This window comes from Letharia lupina (genome assembly GCF_014066315.1).
Source record: "Letharia lupina isolate WasteWater1 chromosome Unknown contig_20, whole genome shotgun sequence".
NCBI classification, from domain to species: Eukaryota; Fungi; Ascomycota; class Lecanoromycetes; order Lecanorales; family Parmeliaceae; genus Letharia; species Letharia lupina.
In genome coordinates, this window is record NW_023502989.1 from 728778 (window position 1) to 751346 (window position 22569).

The window sequence follows — 22569 nt, forward strand, 5'->3', positions numbered from 1 at the left end:
AAAAGAGTAGACTATTTTCGATTTAGTTATAAGTTATTTTTAATAAATTAGAACTTAAGATATTAGAATTAAGATCTATTATATTTTTATCTTTAGAGATAATAATTATTATATCTAATAATAACTCTCTATCTATACTTGTTACGAGCGTACTCTTAATATATTACTTAGCTCTATAATCTAGTACCTTAACGAAGATATTCTCTATTATATTATATCTCTTTTTCATTTATATAGTTCGATAGCCTTATTATTCTAGTTCTATCTCACTTATACTAGTATTATATCTATACTAATTCTGATATTATAATAAAACTCCTTCGTATACCCCTCGGCGAAGAGAATTAACGGGTTTTCACTTTCTACTTAGAGTAAGCGACCGAGCTTAATAAAGAAAACGCTAGATATTTCTACTATATAGAAGCCTTATCACACATATAAATTACAAACTATCTATATTATTCGAAAGAATCTATATTAGATAACCTACATTATTAACGATAGCTCAATCTATTAAAAAACGAGTTTCCTATATCAAATACAAGAAATTCGTCTCCGCTTCGTTCCCCGCAAAAAATCCATAACGAATAGCAAACTACCGACGGACTTCCTACCATTCGAAAGGATACTATTTAGAGTACTCATAGTCTTTACAACGACTTGATCGGTCAAGAAACGAGTGTTATAGAATCTCGCGAAGAAACAAAATTTCAACACTCAATATAGAGATCTATTACCTTTCTTAACTCGCGTACGCCTTTATAGTATCGAAGTTCTAGAGATCTCTTTATTTCACTCGATAAAGATATTATTCGATATTATAATAAACCTCCACGGGGAAGCCTAGCCAAAATCGCTATTTTTACACCTATCTTCTCCGCTTCGTTTTTACCTACATTTAATACATTATAAGTTTCTCAAATTCTTACTTAATTTTATCTATATCAATATTAAGATACTTCCCTTTATATCGCTAATCACCTACATACCGCGGCTAGTTCTATCTTATATATAACGACTCTATCTATTATAAAGTAGTAGAGATTAATAAGAAAGATAAATATTATATAAAAATTCGTAATGCTATCGTCGAAGATAAGGATAAATTTCGAGGGATTACTCTTAATAAGTGCTTCGTATAAGACGAGATTACGAGATACTTTACTATAAGAATAGTTTATAAGTATTCGATAATATATATATCGATATTATTCGAGAGATATATAATTAATTATCCTACGGTTATCTCGAGATAGTATATATTTATAAACTACTTAAAAGGAAATATTATTGGCGAGAAATAAGGACGATAGTAATTATCTATATTTAGAATTACTATATTTATTAGAGAACTAAGATATCTCGTAATCGTCGATATAAGAATACTCTCTCTAGATTACGATCTCCTATATATCGTAACTAGCCTTATCTTATTTACGAAGACTTATATACGAGATATTCGCCTTCAAATTCGCTATAACTTCACATATTATATATATAGCGATCTCTATCTACTAAGAACCTACATCAGCAATATTATAAAGCACCGAAGATATAAGATTAAGACTCGCCTGGCATCTCTGCTCCGCCTCCACCTCCTTCTCTATTTCATATCAGTTAAGAGGAGACGTAGGGCCAAAACTCGACAGGCATCTCTGCCCTCCTACCGCCGTCCCTATTACTACTCATATTATGAGATTTCGAGGTACTCAGAGTAAACCGACATCGATTAATGTCATTACAGCCAGTTAGACAGCCACTCAGCCTAAGGCTACTAGATCTATCTATCTTTATAAATACTAATTTAATATTATTCGATGACTGAAAAATGAGAATTTAAGATAAGCTTATCTATAATAATAATTATTTCCTTACTAATACCTTTAAAATTGCTTACATTATAGCGAGATTTAAAGGAGAAGTTAGTTAGCATATATCTATTAGACGATAATATCGCTTATACTCTATAATTAATAATCTTCTAAATTATTTAAGTAACGTATATGAGATACCTTTATTTATTCTTAGAATAATCTATTAATATACTTATAACAAAATAAGCTAAGAAAGTCAACTATTTCTCAAATTCTACGATAATCTTATTAAGTATATCGAATATAATTTTAGAAATAATAGTCTTAACGATCTTAGAAATAATAGTCTAATAAACGATATACGAAAGAAATCGAAACTTCGTTTTTATAACTTAATTTATCTAATAATAAGGGATTGAACTACGCCTGAGTTAAAGAAACGTATTATAAAAATATAACTTCAATATTAATAATCTGCTAAGGGATTCGCCGAAAAGAAGGTTGAAAGATTCGCGATGTAATATGTAAAAGTAAAGGCCGAGGCTGACGTAAAGAAGAGTATCTCGATTATAATTCGTCTCACTTTCAATATAAAGGGTTTAAGTCTTACTGAGATAGAGGACCTTATAGATAAGAATTAGACTTATATATAAAAGTATGATAAATATATCGATCCCGATATAAATAGCGAGGAGAGATACGAGCTTAGTTGCTAGGGCTTCTTATAAGCGACTTGATAATATCTCGGACATCGCGTTTTCAGTCGAAGTAAAACCGTCCGATGTCTTCGCCATATCCTCATTTTTTCACATTCGCGAATCGATTTCTCAGGCCTATGTTGCTCAATAATAACTTTATATCAGGCCCATCAAGCAGGCTTCCCTTGTTAACGGATACCCAAGCATCCTCCGAAGCCATAGTGCGTCACCTATGGGTCTCACTATCCCCGTCGATAGCCCCCATCGATATTGGTTATGTGACACCCTATGGAGAAACTCACACCAGAATCATTTGATATTGATTTAGAGTTTTAGCGCTTGCGGCTCGGTTCGATTCGGGAGGCTTTAACCAATCAAATTGCATTATTTCATCGATTTCTTCTCCATCATAAATATGAAATCAGGTGGCCATCGCATGGCAAATCATTTTTTGGTTATTATCCATTCAATTCTTTATAGATCCTCGTCAAATTAAAAGCTCCTTAACGCTATAATAAAGTGCAAGACAACGCGTTAGCGAAATCTCCGGGACGCGATATTACTATCGCCGCCGCCGCCAGAGAAAGATACTAATTTAGCCTAGTATACTAATATCAAAAGTTCTTTATTTTTATGGATTTTCAGCGAGCACAAGACATATGCATACGTTAGATTTTCTTTAATTCTATCGAAGGACTATGGCAAGAAGATTAGACAAGGAGAAGAATTCGAAGAATCTTGTTGATACGCAGGCAAGATATAGCTAATATCTCTAGAATCTCTACAAGGCAATACGACAGGCATGACACAGTCAAGACCAATATGCGATCCGGTAAAACCTCGGACATAGTGTTTTTAAACGAATTAAAACTATCCGATGTTCTTCAGAAAATCGATCGCCAAGACTCGAATTTCGACTGCTACAGCAATACCACACCTTAACAAATCTTCTCCATTCAAGGCCTGCAGGGACTATAGATGCTTGAAGACACAGGGCAAGCAATGGGCGTACATCTCCGGTCTACCAGCCATGGGGGCCATGGCTATTGAGAGGAGGGGGGTAGTGTTACGAGCGTACCCTTGACACACCACTCAGCCCTATGGCCTAGTGCCTTGGCGGAGGCATCCCCTACCATATCATGCCTCCTTCCCACCTACATAGTTCGGTAGCCTTATTATCCTAGTTCTACCTCACCCATACTAATATTACATCTATACTGGTCCTGACAATACTCTTTATTTTAAAAAATATAAAGTAAATTAATTAGCTAGTTTAATAAATTAAGATTAATAATTTTAATCTAGTATTATTAGAAAAGTTTAAAAAAGTATATAGTTTAGCGCTAGCTAATAATATCTTATTTTATATTATTAATAAGAATTTTATTAAGATAAAATAATGAAAAAAAGATAAGATTAAATGTAAATAAATATATTAGAGCGAAGAATAATTTATAACTTTTAAGCTTATTTAAAAATAAATAAAAAACTTAATTAATAAGAAATTTAAGAAATAATTTCGAAGTATATATTATTTTAAATTAATTATTTTTAAAGATATAAAGAGAGATAGAAGTTTAGTTAAGAAAAAGGCTATTATATCTTCTATATTAGATTTAATAATACTACTAAATCTCGCTTTATTATCTTCGCTATAATGACGAGCTCTATTAAAGACTCTATCGAAGACTCTATCGTAGGTTTTATTTTAGTAATAATAATAAGATAAAAGAGGTAAAAGAGGTAAAAGAAGTAAAAGAGATAAAGAAGATAAGAAAATAGTAGAAGAAGAGATAGTAGAAGAAGAGGTAGTAGAAAAAGAGGTAGGAGAAGAAGAGGTAGCGAAAGAGATAGTAATAGTTTTTTCACGATATAATAAGCCGATAAAATCTAAAAAATAATAATTTAGGCTCTCCGATATAGAAGCCTTAGGAGTAATAAAAGATCATCATCATTATACTAGTTTACTATACAAATTTGGTGAGAGGTAAGCATTTGGGTGTTGCGTCGGAATTATCGGATTTAATTTGGGCGCAAATGGGGGTAGGGCGCAAATGGGGGTAGACACGATTAGACGATAGTGGCTATTGTAAGAATGGCAAGTATGTTCTTTATAATTTTCTATGAATGGCGTTAATAAAAAGTCGGAGGCGGAGCTGGGTTAGCTTTGCTAAGTATTCTTATTTAATTTGTAATTTATAAAGGGCTGCTATCGATAAGTAAGAACTCTTGGCGCTATGCCAGTCATGACGATCTCGAAGCGACTCCACTTCGACAGAGCACAAGATCGAGCAAACTGAGCGAATGCCATGTTCTGAACGTTGTTAAGCCTGGATGCAGCTGATACTCACGCTCTCATGATCAGTAGCTTTCTTAGAAAGCCAGGATGAAGTGTGCTAGGTTTGCTCCACGCACTGTTAACGAAGTCTGCAGAGCATCTCGAATAAGCGCTTTCCACGCATCATGTCCGTCGCAACGACGGCATTTTAGGAGCCAAGCATCTCTCAACGAGAGTCTTCTTACTTACAAGCTTCTGATTCACGTCATCCTCGGCTGCGGCGCCGGTACAGCTCTATACCACGGCTCCAGACATTTAACCCTTACAGAACTCCACGCCGAAGCACCCCCTGCCCCCGTCGAAGTCAAGCTCGAAAAGCCCAAGAAGACCAAAGGGCTATCAAAAGAAGAGAATCGCGATACTATCAGTTCACAGCATCTCCAAGTGAAGAGGAGCTGGGAAAACCCCGGCGTGTACGCGTGGGGGCTGAATAGTGGGAAGGTAGCGGCGCCAGATTCAGACGAGGCACTGATAAAGCAGCCGAGGAGGATACTGTTCTTTGACGGGTTGTTGCTACGGGACATAAAGCTGGATAGGAATTTTGGTGTTGCTGTCACTGAAAAAGGGGATTTGCTACAATGGGGTACTGGGTTCTCGAAAGATATCAGGCAGCCTACGCATACATTGACTGGGAAAGGGTTGACGGCTGTGACGATCTCTAAGGATAGAATTATAGCATTGGCGTCGAATGGGAAGGTCTATTCTTTGCCTGTGTCGCAGGAGGATCAGGCCAAGGGCGCTAAACCTATGGAAAGTTCGTGGATGCCCTTTTGGAGCTCGCGAGCGAATGTCAGCTATCGCTTGTTACAGCCACAGAATATGGGATGGGGCGAGAAAGTCTCTTCGATCAGCTCTGGTCTCGAACACGTCCTTCTCCTTACCTCCAATGGCCGCCTTTTCAGTGCTGCTTCCAGCAGTGAAGAGTTCCCATCGAGGGGTGAGATGGGTGTTCCAGGCTTATCCTGGACTACTCGACCGCCTGGCCCGTATGATCAACCACACGAAATCACCACTCTTCGCGGTTTCGAAATTACAGCTATCGCAACAGGGGACTTTCACTCTCTAGCACTAGACAAGGAGGGTCGCGCTTTTGCCTTTGGTGACAATAGCTCTGGACAACTCGGCTTTGATCCTAGCGGAGAGTCTCCATATATTGATGCTCCTTCTCTTTTGCCAATATCAAGACTTTATTCTGGTACCAACCTTTCACCTCGCGTGACTTCCGTCTCCGCTGGTGGTTCAAACTCGTTCTTCACAGTGGATGCGACTCGAGTTGCTCAACCTGGCGAAGCTTCCGCTGCCAAAGTTGGCCTTGGCCGCATCACGGCTGACACCTGGGCTAGCGGTCAAGGTATTCTCGGAACTCTTGGCACTGGCCGCTGGACCCATATCCAAGGCACGCCGACGAAGCTTAAGGCGCTCAGTGGTCTTTTTGAATTTGATGAAAGCAACAACACGGTCGTTCCCATTCGGCTGAAGCGTCTTTCCGTCGGCAGCACACATGCCAGCGCAACAATGGATAATGTGACGCATGTTAAAGCTGGTACTTCTTCGTCCACAAACTCTCGCAATGATACCAATTGGGGTGCTGATGTGCTTTGGTGGGGCGGAAACGAGAACTATCAGCTTGGAATGGGGAAGAGGAATAATATTGCTTTGCCAGGATATATGGCGCCTCTGGACGCTGCTGCGGAAAAGGCTGTGGGGAAGCGGAGGGAGGAACATCGCTTTCAAATCACCCCACGTCACAAGGTCGATGTCAATGGGCGCAAAGTGAGTATGGAGCAGAGAGTTGAGTGTGGGAGGATGGTGAGCGCTGTGTATTCTGGAATCTAGGTCTAGCCTCATACAATAGAAAGTAAAGTACGGTACCTTACTCTAGAATCAAGTAAGGCAAGGTACTTTAGTAGTACTAAAATGCGCCAAGCTTTCGACATTAGCTACTAAGCTTAGCCTATCATGTCATGGCGTAACTAAACGAACTGACAGGACCGGCTCCGTCTTTGGAAGTGAGGGATCAACAGGAGCTTGGAAGCAACAACTTCACTCGTTGGCATATTACTCCTTCTTTACACCCAATCCCTCTGTCCCAACCTCTTTTCTAGCTCCATTAAAAGGCCGCATATCAGAGGCTCTTTCTAAGTGATGCACGGCCCAATTGGTTGCTATTTCCGGTAGCAGTTCCAGTCGCATATCAGAGCCAACAGCATACTGCATCCCTCAACGCTCTCGCATATAACCTGCGAACTATCTCCTACCCGAGACTGTCTTCCGGGGCTCGCGCTTATCAATCCTTGCCAGAATTTTGTCAAATTTGGGGCTTCTGTCTCTTCCTCCCACTTGTACAAGTGCGACAACTGTTACACCCTCTCCCACGGCGTTGCGCCCGCTTTTTGGCCGGAGAGATTGACAGAGGTGCAATACGATGTCAAAAGCCTTTTCAATATCAGGCAGGATTAAGCTTGGGAACATTGGACAGGGGGCAAATCTAGGAGACTGTGGTCACGAGGGATCACGATGGACCAAACCAATGTGGGCAATATGAACAATTACTATGAAAGGCAGTACTCGCAGGAGGATCTGCAGAGGCTGGCGGACCTGAGCAATCATGATGCGATGATGGGCATCATAGGTCCGAATGGAGTGGATGCCTCAGGCATGATGGGTGGCCATACATTGGACGACTTCATCAATCAGAATCAGAAGGAGATACAGCGGAGGAGCAGCTTTCACCAATCTAACACCTACACTTCCAACCGACCGATACCAGAGATGGATTCCAGAAGGTCATCGATGTTGGAATTCGGTCCTGGAAATAACAGCGACCTCGAAGGTTTCCAATTCGATCCAACTCCCGTTTCAACAAACTCTGGGATGCAGCGTCCCGGGAACATTGCTCAACGAAGACTCGACAGCCAAAGAGCGAGACGGCAGTTATCCAACGAGCATCTTGCACTCAATACAAGCTTCCACAGCATGGCTCCAAACTATACACCAATCTCATCATCCTCACCCTACGGCCATAATCTTGATTCTGCAGAGTCGCTCGGCTACGACATGTCCGGAAGCTACCTGTCTAACAACATGCTTATGGCAATGGATTTTTCCGGTTTGGACCACGGCACGAATGGCGATATAACCCCAAGGAATGCGTATACGGGCAACAATTTCACAACCGACATGTCCACTCCGCCTATGCAGCAGAATATGTCCTCTTCGATACCCGAGCAAATGCATGATCCTGGAGGAGGTAGTATGCTTGGTCTCGGTACACAAGACGGGATGGCAAAGATGCCAAATATGCCAGTTTCAGATCAGATGCAAAATTTGCAAGTCAATCTTAGCCAACCCCAGATCTCTATGTCGAACACGAGCCCTCCGATGGAGATGTCAGGATCCCATGCTCTACCCGATCTCGATCCCCCTCAAAAGCCTCGGCCGACTCCTAACCTTGATATCACTACCAACAATGGGGTACCTTATCAGGGTCAAGGGAGTGCTTCACAACAGGTAATACCCCAATATCGTAACGCCTATTCATCCAGCGGTTTTGATATGCTTGGAGTCCTTATGAGAGTCGCTGCGAGGCCAAAACCACAGATCAACATAGGAGCGGTCGATATGTCATGTGCCTTCGTCGTATGCGACGTGACTCAGCACGACATACCGATTGTATATTGCTCCGATGTCTTTGAACGTTTGACCGCCTATACACGGCACGAGATATTGGGGAGAAATTGCCGTTTCCTCCAATCCCCGGACGGCAAAATTCAAACGGGCGTCAAGCGAAAGTACGTCGACGATCAATCCGTGTTTCGCATCAAGAACATGATCAATCAAAGGCAAGAAACGCAGATCAGTCTGATCAATTATCGGAAAGGAGGACAACCGTTTATGAATTTGCTTACTATGATACCGATAACATGGGACAGCGACGAAATCAAGTACTACGTTGGGTTTCAGGTTGACCTTGTTGAACAGCCGACATCCATAACAAACAAGAATCCTGGTAAGGGTATCCTTTCTCTATTCTTGAAGGTGAAGTTCACTGACGCTCGTCGAGATGGGTCATACAGCATTAACTATCAGCGCGGCTTGCTGCCACGATATGTCGTCCCCGATCATCCTGGCCATCAGAATTCCGAGCTTGGCCAAACTGTTGCTCGTGATGATGTTTCTACAGTCCTCAGTACTATTGGTTCTGGGGAATCTGAGTTATCAAAACGAATATGGGACAAGGTCCTGCTCGAGAACACTGACGATGTTGTGCACGTCCTGTCCCTGAAGGGGCTCTTCCTCTACCTGTCTCCGTCGAGTCGCAAAGTCCTCGAATATGATCCTAGCGAGCTTGTGGGCACAGCATTGTCTTCTGTCTGCCACCCAAGCGACATCGTCCCGGTTACGCGGGAACTCAAAGATACTTCGACTGGAGCTGCTGTCAACGTGGTCTTTAGGATTCGGCGAAAACACAGCGGCTATACCTGGTTTGAGAGTCATGGGTCACTTCATCTCGAGCAAGGAAAGGGCCGAAAGTGTATAATCATGGTAGGACGAGAACGCCCAGTCTACGCATTGGCAAGGGAGGACATCATGTCTGCTGGTGGCTTTGGCGAGAGTGAGCTGTGGACTAAGATGTCCACGTCAGGCATGTTCCTGTTCGTTTCATCTAATGTCCGCAGTCTCCTCGACCGTCAGCCCGAAGATCTCGTTGGAACCAGTTGTCAAGCACTCATGCGGGCAGAGTCGAAGCTTGAGTTCGGCAAAATGCTAGAGGTTGCTCGCACAGGTGTTCGAGCAACTTTCAAGCATGACGTACAGAACAAGCGGGGCCAAACGCTGCAAGCTCGGACGACAATCTACCCGGGAGATGCATGCGAGGGTCAGAAGCCTACATTTTTAGTGGCTCAAACGCGATTACTGAAGTTGCCACGCACTCTGAATAGACAAGCATCCAACATATCCCCAAAGACGGAACAAAAGTCCTCGAGTCCCGCATCGTCTGCCGGTGGCGCCTCCGGTGGCAATCAGACACCCAAATCAGCTCCTGGAAATGTGAAGCCGGATGGAGTGACCACGCAGGCAGGTGGAATGGGTCTCGTCATCGGTAACCAGCACGAAGCTCTCGCATCAGAGGATAACGTCTTCGATGAACTGAAGACTACAAGGAGTACCAGTTGGCAATTTGAACTTCGCCAGATGGAGAAGAGAAACAGGTTGCTTGCAGAAGAGCTACAGAGTCTGCTCTCTAGTAAGAAGAAGAGGAAAAGGCGAAATGGTGCGGGTAACATGCAGAAAAATTGCGCTAATTGTCATACGATGGTCACGCCTGAGTGGAGGCGAGGCCCGAGTGGTAATCGCGATCTGTGTAATAGTTGCGGGCTTAGATGGGCTAAAGAGGTATGTATCCACTGTCCAGTTCATTCAGATACATTCCCTAAGTTTTCTAGAATGGCCGAGTCACACCACGTACATCGTCACAAAAAAGCGACAAGGATTCCGCCTCGCCTGCAGGAACCAACACTCTCAATCTTGTCACCGCTGTCGACCAGATGCCTGACAATAAATCAGTACCTGCGCCCGATCAGAGGTCACCCCAAGCCCTCAACGCTGATTCGCACAACGCGAAGATGGCGCGAATGGAAGCGTCTGCATCTCAGGGTTTCGGCGGAGGCATCCCACCAAAGATTGAGGAAGGTATAGAACCAGGCGAGAAACAGATGAGGCCGCCGCCGCCGATTTAGTGGGACAGCATTGCAGGATTCCGTGGAGGATTGTGATTGTTTTGCTTCGCTCACACAGTTCTAGACGGTCGGTGTGATGACGCTGTATGCATATCGATTGTGGTTGTTGAGGCTTCGGTTTGCTCGGTTAGGAGGATATACGTCGACACACTACTTGATGACGGCCATGTCAAGCGTCTTCTGCATGGCGTTCGGTCGGGGTGATGTTTACCCGTCCACATGGGGTTGGGCACGGGCTTGCAGGTTATGGCCATCATGCGCTCTACGGAGAAGGTCTATAGGTAGCTGCCTCTGGCTAGCACGGCGTTACAACAATACATGCTCTAAGATATTGGAAAATCAACTCTTCATTGATACTGTCCTCATGGATCCTGTTGCAGTTGCTGCCCGAACCCCCCCGCCCCCTTTACACCCACCCCCCTTTTTTTCCCCCATCCAAGCCAAGGGTCAGCGAGCGAGCCAAATGGTGTAATAAATGGAGCCCCGTTTCATCTCCCTTCCCAACCAAGACGCCTGCCTAGACGTGACAGAGGGTACATCTATTCCGCATGGCGCTACTGCAGGCCAGCACTTCCCGGGGAATCCGGCTTCTCCTGGATCAGGGCAAATCATTTGCCCCTTACGGCACGCGAGGGGACGCCATCTCCACCCCTATCCCGCCTAGCCCTTCCTTTTCCCGCCTGAAGATTTTTTAGCTCGCATAATGATTTTTGGCCCGGACCACCTGTCTGGAGAAATACCTATGAATATTGGGATTTTTCGATATTAACGACCGCATGGGTAGTCGCTACGGGGGGCGAATTTGGTCGGATTTTGTCTTTTTGTGGGGGAGATGATGGTGGTGGTGGTGGTGCCACGAGGGGGTTTTAGGTGGAGTTTTGAATTGAGTTTTTTTGTTGGTGCACGGTGATGGAACCATTGGATTCGGTTCCGTTTGACGTTTGGCGGAGCACATGGTTGGCAGGGTTCTGGGCGACGATCACTCGGATTCATTCACAAGGGCAAGAAGGGGGAGGGGGGGAGATGCTCCAGATCTTTTTTAATCTGCCTTATCGCTTCGAGCGTCTGGGGGTTTTGAGGAACGGGTTTCGCTCATCCCAATTCCATTGCTTCAGGTCCAGGTTTGGCCCCTGGACGAGTGAGTGCAACCTGTCTCCAGAATTGCCATTGCCATTGCCCTTGCCCAACAGCGATATCGTCTTTGAAATTGTCTAATGAACGCATACCTCGCTTCAATTGAAATCCCTGGGCACCCCTTCCGCCCACACCTCCCCTCAAAGCAGACGACCAGCAACGCACACAGCAGGAGTTGCGGAGCAATTGTCCGCGCAGAGGGCGCGAGAGTAGCCCGCAATGGGTGACCAGAATCGGATATCTATAACGATTTGCGGGGATGGTGGCTGCGGTACACCCTCCCATGTCCGGACCATGTTCACGCTGCAACGGCGCTGACTGAAACCCTGCTCGTACAGGCAAATCCTCTATAACGTTACGGCTGGTACGAAGTCAATGGACGCACGAGTAAGCCGTTGACCTTTCTCCCCTACAAATGCACACAGCTAACCGCGTCTTTTTTTACAGATACGACCCCACAATCGGTACCCTTACTTCCCTACCCCAACTATTACCATCTCTGACCTTACTTGCCCAGAGGACTCCTACTCCACCACCCGCACCATAGACGGCCGGACCTACTTCCTCTCCCTGACCGACACGGCCGGCCAAGAAGAATATCGTGGCCTCTGGGCCGCCTCAAATCTTAAATCCGACGCCTTCCTCCTCGTATACGACATCACGGCTGCCTCCTCCCTCGACACCCTTGACTACTTCCTGCAAATGATAGAGATGGAATGTGCTCACCGGCAGGATACAGGCGGTGTGCAGCCGGTCAAGCTTGTGGCGGGGAATAAGTGCGATTTGAAGGATAGCAGGGTGGTTAGTAGTAGGCAGGGGTTGGAGTATGCGAGAAGCAGGGGCTGTGGGTTTATGGAGACGAGTGCGAGGGAGATGGTTAATATTGAGGAAACTTTTGCTCGTGAGTTCTCCTTTCTGTCGGATACTGGATGAAGAGCGAATCGGCACTGTTCGCTTGTCGATGATACTTCGGACTTCTTTGATTGCATACGCTAACCCTTCTCGCGTTCCTAGTAATCGTGCGCCGCGTGGTCGCTGCTCGCCAACACGCAGCAGGCACGACTGCCGCACCACCACAGAGAAACCAAGGTCTCTTCAGCCACGCACAATCGGCATCACGAACGCAGCAATTACCGTCGTACGGCGAAAAGGAAGCAGACACCACCGACTTCCCGGAAAGGCCTGGAGCCAAAAAGACGAAGCGGGGTGGTTTTTGGGCGAGATACAAATGCTGGTGATTCTCGTGGCATCGGGTTTCGAGAATTGGATTAGGTGGGACGTTGGGAAGGGGAAAAAATACCTTTGGATGCTGACTGCATTTGGGTGGAGCGGTGGTGGTTTGATCGGAGTCTTTGCATTTCGCCTGCGTTGAATTCGACTTAGATGATGCCTACCGTGCATGTTATGTGGGCAATCGGGATAGAGATGCGATTATGAGCTAATGTAATATCGATATCTTTGAAGTCATTTGGCCACGAACTTGATGCAGGAATTTTGCAACAGGTGCATCGGAATAATACGAGTGATTTTGTGGATAATCATGTGGATAAAGTAATGTTCAATCCGTCTTCGCTTGGGGCATTTCGTCATTCTGCTTCGTTAAAAGGCTTGGCAAAGTTGGCTACGCTAAAGAGATCGGCCCGCCAGTGAAACCGCCGCGCCTTAGCGGCTCGGCGGTTACGCGAGGCATGACAACTTTGACAAGTTCGCGGGGAATTGACTCGACTTTTCTTATCATTCTCTTGTTGTTATTTCACGATGCCCTTTATGCAAACTCGCAACTCCCCTTCCCTGTACTACCACCAAACAAGGAGAGCCACAAGCAAGTTTGAGTTCATCTAGCCTCCTCCTGAACGCCTAGAGTAAACAACCCAGTCCTACAAAGCTACGTCAACATGTCCGACGACGCCGTGGCCAGGCGCCCAAGCTCCAGTTCCAGCGCCAGCTCAAGCCTCGACCCACAACGTCCCGCACCACATCGGACTCACTCACACAACATGCGTCTCGCCCAGCAGACGAGTCCAAGTCACGGCCACCGCCCGAGTTTCACAGAGCAGTTACGCGGCATGCCACCCTCACCCCGAGGCGCCCGCCAACTTTCCATGTCCGAAGCCCAGATACGGGAGCTGATGAACAATCCGCCAACTACCGGGAGTGCGGATCCGAAGTTTGCGGGGAGAGATTGGCAGCATATTGCTGTTGGGGAGCTCGTGCAGCCAGAGGATTTGAGGTGGGTGGAGGTTGATAGTGGAGTGGAGGACGCTACGAATGTAGGTCACTATCCCATCATCGGCGTGAGGAATGACGCTGATTGTAGATAAAGCTCCTGACGGAGTCTGACGCAACTGTACTACTCATCCGAGCAAACAAGAACGAAAATTCGGCCGTTGCGACTTTCGACTACCGAGATTTGACGCAATACCTCCTCTTCGCCACCGGCCAACTGCAACCCGATGACGAACATCTAGTCGTCTTCGAGAAACTGGCCAAGAAGGCACAGCAGGGCCACAAAATACCACTGCGAGATGCGAAGAGCTTGGGCAACAAGGAGCCGTTCATAACATTGCCACATACTGCGGATCTCACGGCTGCTGTGGAGACATTCGGAGGTGGTGTGCATCGAATTGTTATATTGAAGGAAGGGACGAACCATGCTATTGGGATCCTAAGTCAGCTGAGACTAGTGAAATTTCTTTGGGAGAACGGGAGGGCTTTCCCGACCATCGATCAGCTGTACCCTCGAGAGGTTAAGGATCTTGGTATTGGGTCTCAGGGACTGATATCCGTCAAGTATGTTGTTCCCTCTTGAGGTACCTAGTACTGCGGCTGATAGTAGATCTTTAGTGGTGACAAGCCTCTGAAGGAAGCGTTGACACTCATGAACAACGAAGGAGTCACGTCCTTAGCTGTCGTCGACAATAATTACAACGTTGTGGGCAATATATCCAATGTGGATGTCAAGGTCAGCAAAGTCGGTTCGAAGTATAGTCGGAAGCTTTGTACTGACAGGGTATCAGCTCCTCACCAAATCAAGCTCGGCGCCACTTCTCGAAAACACCTGCATACACTTCATCTCCGTCATTCTTTCCACCCGCGGCATGATTGACGGCCAAGATTCTTACCCCGTCTTCCACATAAACCCCCAGTCCACCCTGGCTCACACAGTGGCAAAGCTTGTTGCTACAACCGCCCACAGGTACTACCATCCTTCCCTTCCCATCTACCTAAGTTCAAACACTGACTTCTTCCCAGAATGTGGGTAGTCGAAACCCCCACACCATCCTCCACCCCCTCCTCCGCCCCCCTAACCCCTGGTACCGGTCCCAACCCTCACGCCACCCCCATCTCCATCGCCCATCCGCCCGTCAATCACCCCCCACACCTCTCCACTTCCTTCCCGCAAGCCAATCCTCCCTTCCAACCTCTCAGCGCCACACCATCTGTCTCCGCTTCCGCAATGCCGGGACAGCATATGTCAGGCAGATTGAGCGGCGTGGTTAGTTTGACGGACATATTGAATCTGTTTGCGCGAGCCAGCGGACTGCACCCGACGGATCCGGAGGAGGCGAGGAGGAAGAGGAGAGGAAGTTCTAGTAGTTCCAGGAGTGGGGTCAGGGGCAGTATGGACAGTGCGAGGAGTAGCGTCGTTGATTTGAGGGAGAAGCGGTAGTGGGCGCGAAGGGGACAGAGACAGACGAGACGAATGGTTCACTGGTGGGCACAGCTATGAGCGAAGGAGAGATGTACCTTTGCTTTTCGGATTAAAAAAGCTGGATACGATGACTTGAAGAAGACGTAAGGAGAGACAGGCTTTGAACGCTTTTAGTAGGCTGGCTAGCTGGCTTACAGGTCCTTGTTCTCCAGAGGACGGATGCCGTTCACTTCGCCGAGGCGTGCTTGGGGCATGCATGGCTTGGAAGAATTTACTCTTTTTTTAGATTTCGGCGATAGCTTTCAATTGAAGCCTTGCCATATCAATCCAGCGATGCTCATCTGCTACATATTCCAACATCACCTCTCCGAGCCGCGACCTATTCCCACGGCACCACATCCTTCATCCCTCCACGTCGTCTTCCTCCTTCATGTCCTTCACAGCCACCGCACCCCTCGCTTCCTGCTTGAACCAAAGCTCCGCGAGGAAATCCGCCGTGCTCGCCTCATCGATGCTCTTGTCCTCCCTGACCTTCAAGAACCGCGGGAACCGCATGCTCAACCCCCTCTCCTCGTCCACCAGGCCGATGGCCGCCAGATAGGTCGGGCTCTTCGTGACGTCCGCAAACGCCATCTCCCACACCTCCTGCGGCTCGAACCAGACGTCGGGCCGGCCCACGTACTCGACGTAGCCCGGTCTGGCGATCAGGTTCTCTCCCGTCTCCTCGTTGTAGCGTTCCTTGTTCTCCTTGTAGAACTTGTCCGTGAAGCCGGAGATGCATTTGGTGACGGCTTCCAGGCTGCCGGTGGACGGGTTGCGGACGGCGAGGAGGATCGGGGACCACCATTTCGCTTTGCGGCCGGAGCCGTGCCAGGCGGCGATGGGGATGAGGTCGATGGTATCGGAGGTGGTGGAGTAGTCCTTTTTCACTTTGAGCCAGGAGTCGAGGCGCTTGTCGGGGGTGTAGGTTGAGAGGAGGGGCTTGCGGCGGGTGCCTGATGTCTTCTCCTCGGCTTTGTCTGGTGCGGTGGGTTTGGGTTTGGATTTGGTCTTCTTGGGTGGTCTTGTCTGGGCGGGGGGCGAGAGTGCTGTTTCTAGGTCATCGTCGTGGTTTTCGTCGGTTTGGAGCGCTGGGTTGGGGACATTGTCGAGGACTTTGACCATTATGCCTTCGCATTTGATATCGGTTGCTGATTTGAAGAATTCGAGAACGGTGTCGGAGTCAGAGGATGTGGCATCTATACACTTGACCCAGGTGAAGCGATTGGGGATTTCGACGAAGAGACTCCGGAGGAGCTCTCTTCTCTCGCGGAACGGTCTGTCGAGAAGCTCTTCGCCGTTGAGGTACATGAGGTCGAAGGAGAAGAGACAGACGGCTACTTTGATGGATTCGATCGCAACATCCTTTTTCGCTCTGTTTGTCAAAGTTTGGAACGCCTTGAGATCGCCAGTTTCCTGGTCGATGGCTACGACTTCGCCTTCAAGGATGAAGCTGCTGACGCCTTCGCCACGTATTTGAGGCACGAGGGCAACTAGGTCGGGGTACTTGTCCGTCATGATTTCCAGATGCCGGGAGAATATTGAGACTTTGCCTTGCTCGTCACAGTGCACTTGGGCGCGTTGGCCGTCATATTTGTATTCGCAGCTGAAGTCCCGGCCTTGGAGTTTTGTGAGCATTTCACTCAGGTCACGGGTAATGCTACCCAGCATGGGTCGTAATGGAATGTGTAATCCTAGCCCACAGCGCAGCAGAAGCTCGTCGGAGATGCCAACTTCCAGAAGGCAAGGGACAAGGTCATTGTAGTTCGGTCTACGCGCGAAGCATGCTTTGACTAACTCTTCGCCCTTGCTGTAGACTTCTGCCAGTCCTTCCTTCTTAAGCTTTGCGAGATCCGACTGTAGTCTAATACCAAACGTTGCGCCTTCGGGTCGTGACAATAAGAATGCGCGAGAAAGGGCAATAAGCATGGTAGTCTTCACAGCCCCTATTCGCAGATGTTGACACAATGTCCTGACCAGATATCTACTCTCTTCCGCGCCTTGTGAATCTTGCAACAATCTCTCCACGATCCTTTGCTTGAACTCTTGACTACCTGTCCCTTTGCTGTTGGCTACTTTGACTAAGCTTTCAAAGACACCGTTGATGGTCAGGGGCTTCGGCTTGCGCAGGGTGTAGGTTTGTCGCTTTTTGGCTTCGAAGGCCACATCTCCCGCATCTCCATACTTGTCGTAGAGCGTTTTGAGACCAGCGTTGTCCAGCATACATGTCTTCTTCAGCGCCTTTGAGATAGCCGAACCTCCAAGTCCTAGCTCCAACGAAATATAGGGAGGAGAGATGGCATTGGTAGCCAGCCAGACAGCGGGTAGTAAGCTCTCAGGATCACCTTCAATGACGGTTCGTAGAAAATTGACCAAGGTATCGACGATCTTAATGCGACTCTGTGTACTGTTGATAAGCACGAAGCATCTGGTGAGGAGTCCATATGATGCATTACTACCTTCCGTCGCCCAATGTTTCTTGAGTTTCGGTATGTAGTTCGAAGGATCGAAAGTCATAGGGTTCTCATCGAATGGGACGGTCGAAGATATTGCGTCTTCAGCAGAGGTTGCCGACTGCAATGATAAGGTGTCTTTCTTCTGTGATCCATTTACCTGTAGCGGCATTGGCGCATGATCTGTCGCAACATCTTGCTGCTGTGAGGAGCCACACTGGTGATTTGAAGTAACATCGGCCTCTTGAACGAACTCGTCATCCTTTATTGCTTGTACGTCTTTCGGCTCCTCAGTTGACTCGAAAGGTGGAGCTGCCAAGACCCTATCTTGTTCTTCCCATTCGGCCTGCAATTTTCGCGCATACTCTTCATCGGTCAGAGTTTGGGCTTCAACATCATTGCTATCTCTTCCCTGCGATCCCAAATGTCCATCGGACAAGTCCTGGGAGCGCGCGTTTTCGTCTGTTCTCTTTGGCGCCTTTTCCCCCTTTTGTTTGCTGAAGAAGAAGTCGAGGCTTCCTACAGTTTGCGGTGAGGATTGATGATTGTTAGTCTTGCGGCGCTTGGAAGGCGTCGACATCGCCAGTGGTCGCACTTTGGCTCATGCTCATGCTCATGCTCATTTACTTTCATGGCGGGCTTGTGCATGGGATATTGAGCATCGTCATCATGCAGGGGTGGAGAAAACGCGTCGGCCCGCGCGTCCAATCCGGTAACATGTACCTTACTATATCGGGCTAGCTTTCAGCTCGCCACCGTTTGAATTCCTCCCCGCGCTTTTTATACAGTCGTAAAACTTAAGACATTCCAACTTAAAGGCCTAGAGGCAACTAAGGTACCGAATTGTTTTGAGACTACCGGTCAATCTCCTTAGATCATTTCCACATTTCAGCTGCCAAAAATAAAGCGAAAGACCGCCTAAGATTAAAGCGGCGTTAGTCGCGCCTAAATTTACGGAGAGTCCTCGGCCTATTGTTTCTAACCTATTAACAGAACAGTCTCTTGCCTGAGGTTCTAGTCGTCCTCGGTCGCATTAGAGCCATGGCCGAGGTTGCCTATCGATCAAATGCCTCTCGAATCGCTGACGAGGAGCGAGATGTACGAGTGGAAGACTACTTGAATGACAAATTGCAAAACACCACCGACTTGGCAAACATCGATTCCCTGCTGGAGGATGTAAAGGCTCAGCAGGTCCTGCTCCAGCAGCAGGTATGCCCGTGGATTTATCTACCTTCGCCAATGCCTCCTCTGACCAGTCTTAGCTACAAGAGGCCAAGAGAACTCTCGACGAGAACACAAAAGTATCAGTGGCACACTCGAACGATCTCCATCAACGTGCAAGACAATTCCAGTCGCAGCAAAATGACGTAGATCGTCGCTTGATGATTGTTACCCAATCCGAGACAAGTGATGATGCTGTACGAAAATTTGATTCTAGCATGGAAGGCCTGCGAAAGCTGGACGTGGCCCAGGAATATATGGAACTGCTCGCGGAGGTTGAGAACCTAAGGTCCATGAATGATCTCAAAGCCATGGTCGAATCCACTCATACTGACGTCTTGTATGCAGCGCTGGAGCACGCCGCAACTTCAAAAAGTCTCCTCGAGATGCCCTTCAGCCATACCTCCGGCTCCAAACCCTCGTCAATGCTCTGAAAGATGCTCAGCCTGCTGCCGAAGATGCCGCACCACACTTAATAGACCATGTCGATAGAACTGCTCGTACATTGTGGAGGCAGATGAAAGACGCCTTCGCTGGTGAATTTGAAGCTACGCTGAGGAAAATGCAGTGGCCAGGGAGAGACATCACTTTGGACGGACAGCTAGAGCGAGAATGGACTGGTGGCGTTAGAAAGCTACTCGAGCTACAAGAACCAGAATTGAAAGCCAAAGACAGTCGGACTGCGGACAGTACAAAAGGAGAAGAACCTCTGGTGCTTCTCCCACTGGAGGTCATGACCAAACCCTTGGAACTACGCTTCAAGTATCATTTTGAGAGTGACAGACCAACGAACAAGCTCGACAAGGTAAGTCTAAATATGAAATTTGCTTGAATAAGACGCTGACACCAACAGCCTGAGTACTTTCTCTCACACGTCATTAGTCTGCTTAATACCTACGATGAATTCTTTGCAATGTACTTGCAGCCCATACTGCGGGAATATTTCAGATCGTCAAACCTAGCACTGACATCCATCTATATTGACTCTACCTCTGCGCTCATCACCGCATTATTACCAATGCTCCGCCGCAAAATATTTGCTCTGATGCCCCAAATCTCCCAGCAGCCGCAACTCTTGAGTCACCTTATACATGAGCTCATGACCTTCGACGTCAGCTTAAGAGATGAATGGAATTACGATGGAGGTAACGCTATTGAGGGATGGAAAGGTCTGACCTGGGAAGTCTTGGTCAAGAAGGATTGGTTCGGCCGATGGTTGGAAGTGGAAAAGAATTTCGCATTATCTCGATATCAGAACATCATCGATGCGCCGGAAAGTGGAGAGATCGACTACGACAGCGTTGACCCAGGGGCCACCAAGCCTACTTATGCTGCTATTAGAGTCAACGACCTCCTCGAGACGATTACAGATCGCTATAGACCGTTAACATCCTTCTCCCAGAAACTTCGATTCCTAATCGATATTCAGATCACGCTATTTGATCGCTTCCACTCCCGCTTTCATGACTCCCTGGAAGCCTACCTGGCGAGGACATCCTCCATCGCCCGCACAGTCCAAGGAGTCTCCCGCGAAACCCAAGCCGAACTCCAAGGGCTTGGCGGCCTGGAACGCCTGTGTCGTATTTACGGCAGCGCAGAGTATCTGGAAAAGAAGATGCGCGACTGGAGCGATGATGTCTTCTTCCTGGATCTCTGGGATGAGCTGCAAGATCGTGCTCGTCGGAGTACCGGGAAAAATCTTGCAGGCCCTATGAGCGTGGAAGACGTGGCGGAACGCACCTCCAGCACTGTTGGCTCAGAAGAGGACTCTGGCGCTCTTTTTGACGAGACAGCGGGAGCGTATAGACGCCTGCGTGTCCGTACAGAAGGTGTTATCCAGGACATGCTTATCTACAGCCTTCGCGAGTCTCTTCGACCATATGGCCGCATCAACCCATGGTCGTCTCTTTCGGTGGAGTCTAACTCATCCCTCAGTCTAACGGCTGAGCTGGATGCTACTGTCCAGCAGTCAAACGATTACCTGTCCTTCCTCTCCAAGGTCCTGGCGCAGGCGCCATTGAGACGCATTGTGCGCCAAGTGGCGCTCGCTATACAGACGTTCCTGTGGGATCATGTACTAATGCGTTACACCTTCTCTGCGAGCGGTATTGCACAGTTCCAGAGGGACGTAGAAGTCGTTTGGGAGACCATGGACCGGTGGTTGGGGGAGGGCCAAGGAGAGACAGGGATGCGGAGATTGAAAGAAGGCTTGGTGCTCCTGGGGCTACCTGTGAAGAGTGAAGAAGGCGAGGAGAATGGAGATGAAGATGTTGGATTGGGCTTGTGGGAGGTAGAAAGAAGGGTGTTTCGAAATAACGAAAGTGGACGGGAAGTCCTGGACGAATTAGGTCTGGAGGTGCTGAGTGAGAGTGAGGCAAGGCATGTGCTAGAGAGGAGGATAGAGCTGGGTCATTAGGTTCACCTATCAATATCATTTCTTCATTCAACCTCCACATTTCATCTCTGGAGATTTGTACAACTTCCCCGCCCGCCACACGTGACTCACATCCTCCGCTTTCGCCAAAACCCCAACATCCACCAGTGGATTCCTCTTCACAGCAATCAAGTTGGGATGGCCAGGGAAGATGGTGGGGACCTGGATGGCTAGAGGAGATGTATACTCATCTGGAGAGATGATCGGAGGCCAACGTGAACGATTGTTCCGGATCGAAGAATCCAGCTTGCATCTTTCAGCGGGGGAGCACGGCCCGGGATGAGGAGATCTGCATCGATGCGAACACAGTCAGACTCGGTGGTGCTGGGTTGCAAGTCCATGCTTTAGGCCGATGCTTCTGCGCTTGATATTTACCGATACTTTGACGTCGAGACGGAGCACTTTTCTCAAGGACCTCTACGGCCGTCGATCCCGAGATTTAAAAGGGAAGATGTTGGAGCTAACCGCCCCATGTCAGTAGGGCTGCCAAGTGCAATTCGGGCATATGAAGGATTGAAAGGGAACAAGATTCGAGTTGTTTTTGAATTCTTGCATTGCGTTTGCCATGCTCACGTGCGCAGGTACGATCCCTTTCGAAATTAGTACATGTAATGATGAAATCCCTTCTGTGTTCCATCAATGTTTACTTGTCGTTGTCATCCGTCCGCAGCCCGTGCGACGTGTTTCAGGACTACTGGATGTCTACTACCTACATATATCTTACCGGTGATCTTTGGTGTACGGAGGTCGGCGCAAAGTCTGGACAGCGCTAGTAGTAGCCCTAACCCTACTCTCGGAAAGCAGGCCCGTAACGGGGAACCCTAGGAATATTGGAACACCATAGATTGAAATTTAGGGACTCCTGTTGGGCGCGATAGGGGCATTGGGCCCCAGTCTGAGCTTCTGTCAGGCGCACTTCCGAAGTAGATCCAAGTGCATTGTTCGAGCAGCCCTTCAGGCGGGGCAGAATTCGAGATCTTGGCGCAGTAGTCTTGGCGTCCGGGATTCTGTGTTGCCGATCTCTTTTGAAGGAATACTGGATGCG

General features: G+C 47.6%; 6 protein-coding genes across 6 annotated transcripts; 5 read left to right on the forward strand and 1 right to left on the reverse strand.

The window, feature by feature from the left end:
* Nucleotides 1–4898: 4898 nt before the first annotated feature.
* HO133_005063 (uncharacterized protein) lies at nucleotides 4899–6686 on the forward strand (the record flags this gene model as incomplete). Its single annotated transcript, XM_037295975.1, has 1 exon — nucleotides 4899–6686. One exon carries the CDS (start codon nucleotides 4899–4901, stop codon nucleotides 6684–6686), a length of 1788 nt encoding a protein of 595 aa, XP_037148673.1.
* A 681-nt stretch (nucleotides 6687–7367) lies between these two features.
* Nucleotides 7368–10591, forward strand: HO133_005064 (uncharacterized protein; the record flags this gene model as incomplete). Its single annotated transcript, XM_037295976.1, has 2 exons — nucleotides 7368–10247; nucleotides 10298–10591. 2 exons carry the CDS (start codon nucleotides 7368–7370, stop codon nucleotides 10589–10591), a joined length of 3174 nt encoding a protein of 1057 aa, XP_037148674.1.
* Nucleotides 10592–11944: 1353 nt separating this feature from the next.
* Nucleotides 11945–12963, forward strand: HO133_005065 (uncharacterized protein; the record flags this gene model as incomplete). The annotated part of the gene is made up of 5 exons (XM_037295977.1): nucleotides 11945–11996; nucleotides 12064–12112; nucleotides 12173–12189; nucleotides 12243–12626; nucleotides 12740–12963. The coding sequence occupies 5 exons, from the start codon at nucleotides 11945–11947 to the stop codon at nucleotides 12961–12963; spliced, it is 726 nt and encodes a 241-aa protein (XP_037148675.1).
* A 759-nt stretch (nucleotides 12964–13722) lies between these two features.
* Nucleotides 13723–15395, forward strand: HO133_005066 (uncharacterized protein; the record flags this gene model as incomplete). Its single annotated transcript, XM_037295978.1, has 5 exons — nucleotides 13723–13995; nucleotides 14049–14515; nucleotides 14570–14687; nucleotides 14743–14921; nucleotides 14978–15395. The coding sequence occupies 5 exons, from the start codon at nucleotides 13723–13725 to the stop codon at nucleotides 15393–15395; spliced, it is 1455 nt and encodes a 484-aa protein (XP_037148676.1).
* Nucleotides 15396–15779: 384 nt separating this feature from the next.
* On the reverse strand, nucleotides 15780–18449 carry HO133_005067 (uncharacterized protein; the record flags this gene model as incomplete). Its single annotated transcript, XM_037295979.1, has 1 exon — nucleotides 15780–18449. The coding sequence occupies one exon, from the start codon at nucleotides 18447–18449 to the stop codon at nucleotides 15780–15782; it is 2670 nt and encodes an 889-aa protein (XP_037148677.1).
* A 461-nt stretch (nucleotides 18450–18910) lies between these two features.
* Nucleotides 18911–21506, forward strand: HO133_005068 (uncharacterized protein; the record flags this gene model as incomplete). Its single annotated transcript, XM_037295980.1, has 4 exons — nucleotides 18911–19078; nucleotides 19132–19379; nucleotides 19439–19895; nucleotides 19944–21506. The coding sequence occupies 4 exons, from the start codon at nucleotides 18911–18913 to the stop codon at nucleotides 21504–21506; spliced, it is 2436 nt and encodes an 811-aa protein (XP_037148678.1).
* Between the last annotated feature and the right edge of the window lie 1063 nt (nucleotides 21507–22569).